The sequence below is a fragment of the Python bivittatus genome, unplaced genomic scaffold, assembly GCF_059951505.1.
Source record: "Python bivittatus isolate LINGU-HERP-01145 unplaced genomic scaffold, Pbiv_v1 ctg000020_np1212, whole genome shotgun sequence".
In the NCBI taxonomy this organism is placed as follows: Eukaryota; Metazoa; Chordata; class Lepidosauria; order Squamata; family Pythonidae; genus Python; species Python bivittatus.
The window spans coordinates 13,718,534-13,732,115 of NW_028277030.1; the positions used below are offsets into that span (position 1 = coordinate 13,718,534).

A 13,582-nucleotide genomic window follows, 5' to 3' on the forward strand; every position below is an offset into this window, starting at 1 on the left:
GATGGCAGTCAGTAGTTCACAGAACCATACTTCTCTTGTCCAACATGTTACAGCAGTGGCCCACCATGGAGGGGAAGTGACCTATGGACTGCCACCGCCTCTTCCGTACTGGGACTGATGTGAAGCCATGTGCCACTGGGTCAGCATTCACATTTCCAGGAAATAGCAGTAAGACGTGAGTTGGAAACAAGTTGTGAGACAGATCACTGCCCACCGCATTGATTCCCTGGAAGTTGGAAATTTGAAAGCTGATCGCGGGAGGAGTGGGTAGCCAAGGAGGGGTTTTAGAGACAGGGCCAAAGTGGTTTGTTGGTCCAAAAAGTTTGGGAACCTCTGGTCTACACTATGAGATGAATGCATTGGAACTAGAACTGTTCTCTCTGCATGCCACATGCTCATCCTGCCCAGGTGCCTTAAGCAAGGATGAGCGTCGCAAGGCTTTGTTGGGATCAGCCTTGGGTGCTCCAGAAATCAGGCAGGCAGGCAGGCAGGCAGCACCTACTTGTTACATGGACAGGCACAAAGACCACAGAATTTTCCTAGGTCCGTCAAATTCTTTTCTGCTTCTTTCATGTCCTTATTGATTTGGTCCATTCCCTCTTCGATGCGTTCCAGTTGTTCTGATTAAACACAAGTATTTTATCCCCACAGTATGAAGCAGATGGAAAGGGACAAAGAAAAAAAAAGACAAAAAAAAAAAAACTTCAGACATTCACTCATGACAAAGAACTGGACACTACAGAGCAGCGCTGGGACCCAGTACCTACTTGTTACAAGGACATATGAAAAGGCCACAGCATTTCCCTAAATCTTTTAAATTTTTCTCAGCCTCCTTCATGTCTTGGTTGATATGGTTCATGCCTTCTTCAACGCGATCGAGTTGTTCTGGTCAGGACAAAGGGATGACAGGATGGAATGAATTGATTTTTTTTTTTTTTTAGTTGTAGCTGTTTGTCTTCAACAGAATATGAAAAAAAAATGATGGATGGAAAAACAGAATTATTATGATGGCATCTCAATGCATTAATTGCAGCTGATGCATTGAAGCAAAAATGGAAGCAAACCTAGAGGTTGAAAAATGGTGCCCTTTACTAAGATGATAAAACACACATACACCCATATACGAAAGAAAGAAATGGAGAAGTGCTTGATGCCGGCTAATTAGAACAAAAATGTAAAAAATGGAGGTGCTCTCAAATACCTCAGAGTCCAGAAACATAATACAATACATCCAGTTACTAAGACATCAATGACATCCAAGAAAAAGAAAGAAATGGGATTATTACCTTGTAATGTATTTGTGTACGTTAATAAAAGTTTTAAATGATTGCCTTCCATGGATAATAACTACAATACTTCCACTTACAAATGTCTTTGAGTTTGATGATGGTTGAAAATGTAATTGGTTTGCTTTGAGAGTTGGTGGAAGTGTATACAGTTAATAATGGTATTTAGAATGGATATGAGTAGCTGAGTTAAGATCCATGTCCAGATACAAACTTTTTTCAAAGACTGAGGTTCTTCAGATCTGAATTTTGGGCCGAGGTCCATCTCTAAAGAAGAGAAGACCATGGATCTTATTCCTCTGTCAGTGACATTATTATATGCCAGGAGTGACCCCAGTGGAGTAGAAGGAATTACATAAAGCGCAGGACCCAGTTCCATGTCCAGAGAAGCAGATGGATAGACTGCCATAGACAGGGAGATTCAGAGCAGGTGGGATATATAGATAAATAGATGGACAGATAAAAATATAATAGAAGATCATCTTTTTTTTTTCCTTGATGGGCATAATTAGTTATTTCTTGCTTACCTGAACCTCCCATGGCTTCCAGGACATTATTAGGTCAATGTAATTCCTTTCACTTTAATGGAGTTACACCTGATTTGCATTAGAACAGTATAACATAAATATCAAGCCCACTATTTGGGTTAATATGCAAATAATAAGTGACTTTTATAAATACCACTGAGCCAGTGCTGGCTTAGACTTGAATTAGTTACAGACTGCCTTTGAAAAAGTGGCTGAGAATCGTTACTCTTATTAAGATATGCCAAATAGCACAAAGTAAACATTTGAGACTGCAGTAGCAATCATACAGCCCAATCCGGTGCATATTTATTTGGAAAGAAATCTCATCATGTTCAGCAGTAATTATTTCCAGCAAAGTACACATAAGGTTGTCCCCTCAGTGACTCCTTCTGAATCTCAGTCATTTCCACTACCATAAACACATTCATTTCAATGGCATGTCACATCGGTCCCCACCCTCCACCCTAAAAAAACAAAGTAAGGAAGAAATGCTTTAATTAAAAAGGAAAAACTAATTTACTTAGGGAAAAGAGGAAGAAAAAGAAATATTAGCAACATGAAGCAGGTTCTATTTGTATTTTCTGCACTGGAACTAAAATATTCATGTTCTTTAATAAAGAAGGGGGAAAAAACCCAATACAATTTGCAGTTATTAAATTAAAAGCCACCCCTTTGCAATCAAAGCATGGGTTTTGGAGAGAAAAAGTGTTGCAGTTTCTCTTTTGGCTTCAGAGATTTTTTTCTTTCTCCAATCTCTGCATGGCAGGGGAGAGATAAGGATCTGGTAGGGGAAGAGGAAGAGGAAGAGGAAGAGGAAGAGGAAGAGGAAGAGGAAGAGGAAGAGGGCGCTACGCCTCTGTCATAATGCATCCTGAAAGAGCAGCATGAGTTACGAGGGTGCTTGAGATGCCTGCTAGGTAGTGATGTAGATTTTCCAGGAATTTTAAAATCAAAATTCCTTAAAAAAAAAATCTGCAGCCCTAACTCATTGTACTTGATCTGGCATTTTATTTAATTGCTAAGTGTACATTTGGTAAATATAGTTAAAGACAGTTAATGCAGGCACAAAAGGATGATCTCAGCTAGGATGATGTTCAGTTGACTTTAGAGCAGCAGAAGCAGTTAGTATTTCAGTATTTTGCTGCCAGTTCAGGGGTAATTCCTAGGAGATGAAAGGACATAAAGAGTGAATGCCTGATGCAATGGACAATTAATTTCTACATAGAAGGCACTGTGGTTCAGGCATGCCTGGAAAATACAGACATTTTAAGCCTACCCTGGAGTTTAAATATTAAAATAACCCCCACATAATTCAGCGTGCCACTGAATTTCAGCAGCACAGCTGGACAAGTTTCCAGGGGCTAAAAAATGCAGTGTAAGGGTCACAGATTGTCCACCCAAGGAAGCATTGATGGTTTAGATTTCCAATATCAAGGTTGATTTTGGAGTATGTATTTGTGGATTCAGGGCAATTAAAGCCTTCTGAGCTGCTTTCTCATTGACTAGAGCCACAGTCTGTGCATTCAAAGGGAACAGTCTTGTGGCCTGTAACACACCTTAAATGAGCATGTGCTTGAATTAACTGACTAAAACCGAGGTGTTGTACCAGATACTTTTCATGTGATATTAGTGGCGTTTAGTTCCCTTTGAAAGACAATTTCTGTCTTTTAGGGCGTGGATCAAATAATCCCCTCTCAGCATCTATGCTTCCTCTTCTGAGCTAAGAAACACAAAGCCTGCTATTACTGATGCCAGATGGTTCTCAAACTCACAAAACTCGAAAACACAAACTTGCATAGAAGTTGTTATATTGAGGGTGGAATCAGATGTCCGCAGTGGCAGTCAACAAAATCAAAATGAAGGCAGGACTGAGTGAGCAAAGCCCCACCCCTTTTGACATCATTGACTATCCGTTGATGGGAGAGACCTTTGTGATAACTACGCAGCACCTCGACGTCTGAAAATTTATCAGTTCCTTCCCTCACATTCCTCCTGCAACTCCATGAAGATTTTAAACTCACTTATTGTTGTTTTTCTTTAGTGAATACTGGCCTGTGTTCAATAACGTTCTAGGTTTTTTCATACAGGCAGCACCTTGATCATTCCTACACTAAATTGATGATCTGATTTTTAAAAAGCCAGAAATGAACTCTTAATCTATGCTAATTCTTTGGTTTGGAGAAAGGACAACCGAGGGGGGAACATAATCAAAATGTATCAAATTAGGCATGGCATGGAAAAGTGAACAGGGAGAAGTTCTTCCTCCTTCAGAACACTAGGATCAGGGGCCATTACATGACTGAAAAGAGATTGGGAACAGACAATAGAAAGCACTTCTTCCACATGGTGTATACTTAAACTGTGGAATTTATTATCACAAGACATGCTGATGGCCATTAAGTCAGATAGATTTTAAAGGGAAATGGATAAATTCATGGACAACGGGACTATGAAAGGCAATTCATCTTGAAGACTAGTGCCTTCTCTGCACTGGGGGCAGTATGCTATCTCCAAATAGCAGTCATAGAGGAACCAAGCTAGTGAGGGTGCATCTCCCCCCAAGCATTCCAGAGGCATCTGCTTGTCTGCTGTTAGAAACAAAATGCCTTCTGGGCCTTGGCCTGATTCAGTAAAGCTGTTCTAATGTTCTAATTATTCTGAAATGGACAGCTGAGTCTTGTAAATTATCTTCAACATCAAAGTAAACAAGTGATCTAGGAAACTTAAAGGTTCAGGGGAAGATCCAGAGAAATGGAAGGCATTCTGTCATCTGAGCATTCAAATAAACTGTATCAGTGCCTTAATCTATATCATATGTAATAATTTTGAGATTAACAGTAGTTTTATGAATCAGATTATCTGTGAGACATACACGGTCTAATGGAAGTATAGCTGTCCCAACTGTGGCAATATGAAAATCACAACTTTTTTTCCAGACTGAAATATAATTTATCAAGCTTGCATATAAAATAAAAACAGCCAGAGTGAATCCAAATTGTTTAAAGTATACAGAAAATTGTTTAAAGTATATGGAACATTTCCATATTTTGAATCACTTGTAGCCTTGCACTCAACAGAACCACCAATATAAATTCTGGAAAGTTTTTAGTGAGATCTGACTCTTTCCTATAGGCAGTTGTGCTGTGTATCCCATTATCTGGCTTGTTCAAATTGCATTATCAAAATTCCTTCTTCTTCCAGAATGCAAAGAGAACCTGATCCCTAAAGTAAACTGTCCTTCAAAGAAACATTAAGCTGTAATGTTACTTTTAAATGCTGTAGCTCTGATTAGAAGATTTCTGTTCATTTTAGTGGATACTAAAAAGACTTGTGCTAGGAACAGCTTCCTAGTTTACATGGCTGCAGATCAAGACCTACAAACAAACACCTGTCCAACCATATGCATGTGTGAGTAAGACCATTAATTGGTCTAATTTACTGTTCTCAAAATATGCTTTTAGGTAAGTAATCTGAACTTACCTCCTTGCTCATCCAACATAACCAAGGTCCTGATACCAGCATCCTTGCTCTATATTCCAGTGAGAATAACAAGATGAAACAGAGAGACAGAGATAGAGAAAGAAAGAAATTAGTAAAAGAACTAATAGTCAAACTCAAACCAAAGTTAAACAGTGGAAGAAGGCAATAGGAAGGAGTAACGGATACAGTCATAAGTATTAAAGAAACAATGCAATAGGTATGCCTCACCCATCCTGATATACTCTGGATACTTGCTGGAATTCTGAGAATTAGAGTCCCAACACTGGAACTATTGGATGGTAATTCTATAGTCTAAACAATGACCAGGCTGGTTAAAAACAAAACAAGTGTTGCTATTTGGAAGGCGCCAGATTAGAATGACTCACCTTGGGATTCATGGTAACACCAGATAATTTCAGAAGGAAGAAGAAATCATTAGAAAATGATGGTTCAATTTTTGTTCTGCTAAGGGTAGGAACCTATTGTTTCAAAATTATTATGATTTTGGTCCACTTGGTTTCCCTCCAAGCTCTCTATAATTGACAGTGGAGTTAGATCACAACACGCACACATGGCACCAATGTCCATATGAATGCATTTAATAGAACATACATATGAAAAGTCTTGTTTCCATATGCCTTAGTTTATGTATATGTTTCAATATTTAGCTAAAATGTGAAAACTAACCACACAAATTGACCTCTGCTCATTAAACTGTCCATGCCAAACATGGACAACCGTCCAGTATGGAATTAGGATTTTGACTAAGATAAGTGTAACTAGATGAACCAGATAGGAATCAGACAGGAAGCTATTGTCCACAACCCATGCATGGGTGAAAATCTCGTCCAAACTAATTTCTAGATTTCTCTCCCATAAGATCACAATGAATAAATAAGACATTTGAAAACCTTTCAGAAGGATAGATGAAGTACCGGAGGGTGGGCAGGTGAAGGAGTCTTAAAATTATGTGGAGAGGGATTTGTATTTCCTCCCTCTCCTCTGCTTATTTTTGAGGAACTTTGTATGAAAATGACCTACTTCATAGGTATAGTAGTTTCTTAGAACTATTGCAGGAGAATAGTTGCAGGGACTACAAAATAATAATGAATGAAAAACAAGTTCCATTTGTCGTGTTTTCTACTTAAAAAAAGTATTAAATATCTAATGTTGCACCCTTTCAGATCCCCCAAAATTCTTTTAATTTTTCCTAAACCTGGGAGACAGATCTCAAAAACAAACAGAACACTGGATCAGTCCTGCAATATAATACTTCAGTGTTCCTCCAACATCCCACTGTGAAAACTGTTCACTGTGATTACAGACTAGTCACAAAAAATGAAATTCTTCCCTTCTCCACCATGGTATTTTCTTATATGGAAACCCTATCTATATCTCTGAATCTCCAGATTACCAAGAAAGCTTCAGATGTGCCCCACTTCAGAGAAGCCTTTCTTCAATCCTGATGTCTCTTAATTTTTTTTTTCTGAATCAGCCTATTTCAGTCAGGAGTCCATGTATACTTCTATGTGTAGTCACACTAATGTACATAATGTCATGTCCACAGAAGGCAAGGCAAGGATGAAGAAACATAAAGGCAATATAATGACATCAGAATGTGGAATCTGAACCTTGGTTCTTGAATATTTCACAGGGACTGAGAGGAAATGCAAATTCCAAATTCTCTACTTGTAGAGAATGTTGTCTTACAGAAGAAGACAAAATTCTGCATTAGATTGTGGGGGGAAACTCACCCCGCAAATACAAAATTAAATTACATTTAATAATTTAATACTCCTGCTGCTTTTGCTTCTCTAAACTTTAACTCTAGAACATTACATGCTCAAAGGAGGAACTAAGTACATTTTTTTTCTCATTCGCATTTCCCTCTGCAATACAAGGATAATAATGCTGATGAACCTTCCAGTGTGGATGTATGGATTACAAAAGATAATACACATGCAAAGCTTTGAAACATTATACAATATTCTAATTCCTTTTTCTGTGTGTGTGTTTGAACTGTTCAGTATTGCAAATTAATGGTGCTATTATTAAATCAAGAAAAACACTGCTGCCCAACAGTCCCTCAGGATAACCTGTTTTTCACAGAATCTTTTCATTTCATGCACTGATAAAAGAAATCAACCCCAATCTACTATCAAACTGCTTTGAAATTGCTGGCCAGCTGATGAGATTTGCACCAGTCTGGTCTCCTGGCAACTTGAGCTCAAAATAAATAGATGCTGTTCATTTCCTGTGCTCTATTACTATAGTTTATAGTTTTCTAAGACTCAACAAGTTAACCACTTGATCCCAATGATAATGCTAGAATTTTGTATAGCTTTGCCACCATTTTCAAATTATTTTCTTTTCAAGATGCTTTTATGTAGATACCTGGCATGTAGAAATTAGGCATGTGATCTATGTTTTGCTAAGACACGGTTTTCAATGTAACATAGCAGTTCTGAATAAGACAGGGAAAGAGCAGACTAGCCTACTGGCCTCAGTCACACCCATGTCATATGCAGCATACCCTACTCATAGTAAGGGCATCATGCCAGTCAGCTTGGGTACATTTTGGGTGGTTTGCCACAAGTGCAACCCAAGCCCATTTTTACCCCAAGCATGCCCATACTATGGCATGTAAAGTAGGATCTGTGGTGTAAACTAGATTTAATTAGATTTCCATTTTCTCTCCCCACCCCCACCCCAATTTCCTGCCTTCAATTTATTTTCCTAACTACTTCCGATTCTTTTTCATTATTTTATTTTTTGGCATTTTGCATAAGATTGTTGACCATCAAAGGGAACAGTGGGATGGATATGTATGTATATACAGTATATTGTTTTCAATGTAATCCAATTTTAATCATGTGTCAAATGATCCACTGAAATTAGTGAGGCTTAAAGTAGTTAACTTAAATCCCATTGATTTTAATCATTTTACCTTAAATGTGACTAGGTCCAATCCAATACCTTTTACAGCTCACTCTTCATATTCTGGGGGCAGGGTGGTTGTTATTTGTTCTAATCTCAAAATATTTCTAATAGAATTAAATATTGGATGAAAGCCAGTCTCACTGTCCAAGCAAACAGTGGTGCTTTTGGATGCTCCCTGTTCCCTAATTTTTCCTCTGATTTTACATGACCATATGCAGGAGCGCTGAAAATATTATGTCCGTGTGCTGTGCCATCCTAAAGCAGCTGCAGGAGGCTTTACAAGGCATGGCAATGGGAGGCACCTTATCAGAATCAATCACTGTTTCACAGAAAGCTTATGAAAACCTCTGGCTTTATGTTAGCAGTGTAAGCCTGTGTATTCACCCTAAAGAAAACACTAAAACAAAACAAACAAAAAAAATTCATTGTGTTTGGAAGTCATTATGTAAGCCTAACAAGGAGATGATTTGTCATGTTTTGAGAAACCTCAGCTCCGGCTAGCCAGGAGGAAGATTCAAGAAAAATCATAAAATCCTTACCTCTTCAACAAGCTGCAGCATACGACGGGTGCTTTCAAGTGACTAATTCAGAAAAGAAACAAAACAAAACAATGTTAAGATTCTCAAACTGTTTTTAATTGTACATTAGTAAGACCAAGCATGTTGGTCAAATACTCCATCCTGCACAGGTCATCGACAGGGTGCCTGTTTGGGCCCAAAAACATTTGCCATTCACAATCAATTCTGCTTTCTCTGGGGCAAGATCCAGGTTCTGGAATAAAGACCCTCCTCATCACCATTTAGAAGGGGTCTAGAAACATATTAAATACCCAAGCCTCTTTATGTTTTAATTTTAAGTTCTTCTTTTTTATATTCCTAGTTTTTAATTATGCTTTTATGATCATTTTTATTATAGGCTATCCAGAATCACTATAGGAGTGGGCAGAAGATACATTCCTAAATATATAAAAAAATAAAAGATAACAGTTGATTGTATTATATTTATCTCCTGTTTATAGAGAAGACCCAATTTATTACATTTAAATTATACCTTTCCTACAAGGAACTTAAGATTCATTCTCAGAGCAACCACGTAAATACAGATTAATCTAAGAATGACTGATCAAAGATCGTATAGATCATGATTGCTTCACCTGTGGCTGAACATGAAAAGTTATTCTTGCACAAATGTTAAGTATGAAAAACAGGAAGAAATTTAAATCAAAATTCTCCAATTTTGGGAAAAAACACTTAGCACAGCCTTGTTGTTTATTTATTTAAGAATGTATATCTCATCTTATTGATTGGTTGATGAATCTTATTTTGATTACACCTGCTGCTATCCACAGATTCTCAGTAGCTAACAATAGCCATATGGCAATCAACAGTAAAAAAATTACAATAGAACTACAAAATAACATCCGTAAGAAATTTTCAAAATTGTAAAATAAAATAAAATTACACAATAATAACAATAACTGATGGTGTCATTTCATCTTCCAGATGCTCTCTGCAACAATTCAGTTTTTAAAATATACAGAAAACCAATAATGTGGGGGCCAATCTGATTTCTAGCAGGAGATTGTTCAATCTTCTCACTCAAATAATGTTCCAGATAGCTGATAAAATTGTAGATATTTATAGATAAGTCTATAGCTAGCCAGGAACATAAGGAGAACCTTGCTGGATCAGATCAATGTTCTCATTAGTCTTTAATTTACAGCAGTACCCTGTTAGATGTCTTGGGGAAGCTCACAAATATTAGCTCCCTGTATGTAAGGTCTGATTTTTAGTGATACATTCTACAAACATAATTGAACTTTTATTCTTTTTGTCATTTTGCACAAAATGCTATATATAAATATTATCAAAGCATTCTTTCTTCTTCAGTGAAAGCTTTGTGATCCACTTACGGAATGTGAATATGTCTCTCATTTGGGTAGTATTCCTTCTAAAATTACTTGGCTACTATGAGCTCTTCCTTGCAGATCAAAGTGCTATCCACCAGTCCAACTATTATTATGCAGGGAAAATTGAGGAAAGAGAGTGGAGGATTCCTCCAGCTTTGTTTCCTTCCCTTCCCACCAAATATCCCCAGCTGGCAGAAGAACATCCACCCATCAATTTCCTTAACTGGAATGGAGTTGGATGGATAGGAGGTGAGTTTTAAGAAATACTAAATTCATTGGTTTAGCCATCTGTCAAAAGCTGTCCCAGGCATTGCACAGGCTTCCAGCAGCTGACTACTATGGCTAGGAGAGATCACAGGGAAAAGGGAGAATCAGCTCTATGTTTCCCAAGGAGTTGATCAGATGCCAAATCTGGAAGGGTTGGCTAAAGAAAGCAGGGAGTTGGCTCTTTCAGCTCCACCTGCCTCCTTTCCCGGCCCCTCAGTGCCAGTCAGCAAAGCCCCCAAACAGCTGATGGGTGTTTGGGAGACTGCACATTGAAATGGGAAAGATATCATTTCACAACCCAACCTCCACAATGAAGTGTCCATTAGTTGTTTTTTTGGGCTACTTTCAAAAAAGGTTTAGCACTCTTTTAAAAAAGCATTAAAATGTTTAAATGTAACCCAACCAGCTGGTGAAAAGCAGGAGAGGCCTGTTATCTCTTGGTTGGGCTTATGCTTCTTTCAAAATGAGGCATTAGCTCAGAGAACCGGTGGATATAGGGAAGAGGCTGGATCTCTTTCCCCACTGCCCAAACCAGAAAGGCCCTGGAGGGCACTACCTGGGGGCTACAGGGGAGGAGGTATGCCCATCCCAGCCTCACATGGCCAATAGGTGCTAGGCTGATTCCACCTCTTAGCCACCACCTGACTGCAACACCAACCAAAGTTAGTTGGTGAAGTCTATCTGATTGTAGGTAGGGTAAAACTGTTGCAAGTTGTTGCCTACTTGAGGGGGAAAACACTACTTTAAAGCCAAAAAGCCAAGGATGACTTAAGGCTGCCTAAAGTATGGGTGGCAGCATTACAAGGAGGACATGGCAGAAAAATTAGGTTATCAAAGCGTGTTCATAGTTTCATCAGGTGCAACTGGGGGAGTCCCTTTGATTGCTCTTTGGGGAGGGTTTAGCTTTAATAAGGACATTTCAAGTTATAATACCTAGTCCAGTTCAAAGGCAACAAATGATAGGTAAGTGAACAAAGTATTTTCCCCAACTTGCTGCCCTTCAGATATGCTCAGCTTTATGTATTGCACTTAGGCTAAGTCAAAGTGCTATCTACCTATCCTTGAGTCACAGACAAATATGGTGACCTGAAATTTGCTATTCCAGTTACCAGTTCCTATCCTGCCTCTATGGCCTCTGCCTCTGCATATAAATTTAATAATAAATAAATAAATAAATAAATAAATAAATAAATAAATAAATATCCTCTGCTTCAAGTCACTGCAATCACCTGAATTCCTAAATGCCTTCCAAAGTGATAACAGGTAATATATACATCTTGAGATTGCCTTTGGACACTGTTGGAATAAGGGGGAAAACCCCACTATCTCTGACAGAGCTGAGGAAAAGATGAGCCTGTCTCACTTATGGGTTGTGGACTACATGAGGCAAGTGGACATGGCCACATCAAGGGGACCTGGCAGAAAAAAATGTTGCTGGGGATGTTCATGCCGTGGTTAAGTACAAGTGGGGAAAGGTCGTTGGAGTTTAAATTTAGCAGCTCTGGAGAAATAAGCTTGAGGAAGATTGTCATAATTGCATACACACAAACACACACACACACAACAAGCTACAATTTTCTGCTAGAATTTCTCTCATTTTCTTTACCTCATCAGTCATCTGATCAGCCCGCTGCTGCATTTCTTCTAGCTCATTGCGCATATCAGCATCTTCTGCCATTGTGGCTGTGAGTGTGTTGGTTGGGCTTCTGAATCAACAGGTTCCTTTTGTCCTGTCTGCAAGCCTAGAGTTCAGAAATAAGAAAATATTATTATTATTATTATTATTATTATTATTATTATTATTATTAACGCTGTATGTGCCTTCAAGTCGCTGTATGTGTTGACCCCTAGGGACTGCCTGGACAACTCCCTGCAGTTTTCTTGTTAAAGTTTTTTTGGAAGTGGTTTATCATTGCTTCCTTTCAAGGGCTGAGAGAGAGTGACTGGCCCAGGGTCACCCAGCTGGCTTTGTGCCTAAGGCAGGATTAGAACGAATGGTCTTCCAATTTCTAACCTAGTGCCTTAACAACTACATGAAGCTGGCTTTCTTAATACAAGGAATACAGTACAATAAATTATGGGAACAATACCTTGATGAAAAGACATATTATTAGGGAGGAATAAATACTGAACTGGAGTTATACATATTGCAAGCTAGACATCCGTATATTACAAAAAGTACTTGGCAAAACACCATTAGATTAGTGATCTCACCAACAAATTGTTTCTGATTACTTGTGCGTCAATACCTGTATTTTCAAAAATACTCTTATGGCTTTCCTCATAAAGCTATTTAACTGAGGCAGGCAATGCTTATAAGCGAGAAAGCACTCATCAATTGTTCCCAAGGTGATATTGTGCTATTCCTGGGCTGTTAGTCATTCTCCTGAATAGGAACCCAAATGTATGTTTGGTGCAATCACGAAGCAGAACTGATTCATTTCTGTTTCATAAAGATATTGTATCAACTTTTATAAATCATCAAGCCCAGGGAAAGCAGGGGTGCTAGGGGAAAGTATTTGTGCTAGTTTTGTCCCAGATGTTCCGCACTTCTCCGGAATTGAGATACTACTGTATAGAAATTCTGTTCCTGGTAAGGAGCTGAAAATCACAATCCATCAACTATCCCAATGCCCCAGACTTCAAATTCTGAAGATTAATTCCAAGGCCTCAGACTTCAAATTATAAAGATTAATCTCATAATGAAATTATTTAGGGAAAGTTTTCCTCTATAAGAAAAACAAAATGTTGGAGCATGTGTTTCCAAGTCAAAACTGGACTCAAGGAAATAACATTTTAGATTCGTTTCACAAGTATCCAAAATCTGATTTACTCAGAGGAGTAAGTGCTGTACCATCCATTACTCCAAACTACTCATTATCCTGTATGCAAATCCTCCCTCTCTCCCTTTCCTGTTTCTTAATAGGAAGAGCAATGACAAGAGCAAAAAAGAAGAAAAGGAGGGCTTTCCCATCCTCTCTCTGTGTCTTTCTCACTGTTGTCAAGTGTTAGAAGTCTTGAATACTGTGGATTCTGGGAAGGTCTTCCTCTTAGGGATCCCAGAACCCATTATGCAACTACATGCTTTTAACTGCAATCTTGACATTTCCCATACAATGCATGTTTTTATGATGCATGCACACACATTGGAAAAAATTCTCTCTTCCACCATA

The 13,582-nt window shown here is 38.4% G+C and overlaps 1 protein-coding gene across 1 annotated transcript in view; it reads right to left on the reverse strand.

Moving 5' to 3' along the window:
• Window positions 1-13,582, reverse strand: part of SNAP25 (synaptosome associated protein 25) — a 54,651-nt gene that overhangs the window by 8,804 nt on the left and 32,265 nt on the right. Inside the window, exons 2-5 of the mRNA XM_007426798.4 lie at window positions 12,016-12,151; window positions 8,773-8,814; window positions 5,294-5,342; window positions 503-620 (exon numbers count right to left, since the gene is read on the reverse strand). Of these exons, the coding sequence (XP_007426860.1) occupies window positions 503-620; window positions 5,294-5,342; window positions 8,773-8,814; window positions 12,016-12,087 (281 nt within the window). The 5' untranslated portion in view covers window positions 12,088-12,151. The remainder of the gene's footprint in view (window positions 1-502; window positions 621-5,293; window positions 5,343-8,772; window positions 8,815-12,015; window positions 12,152-13,582) is intronic.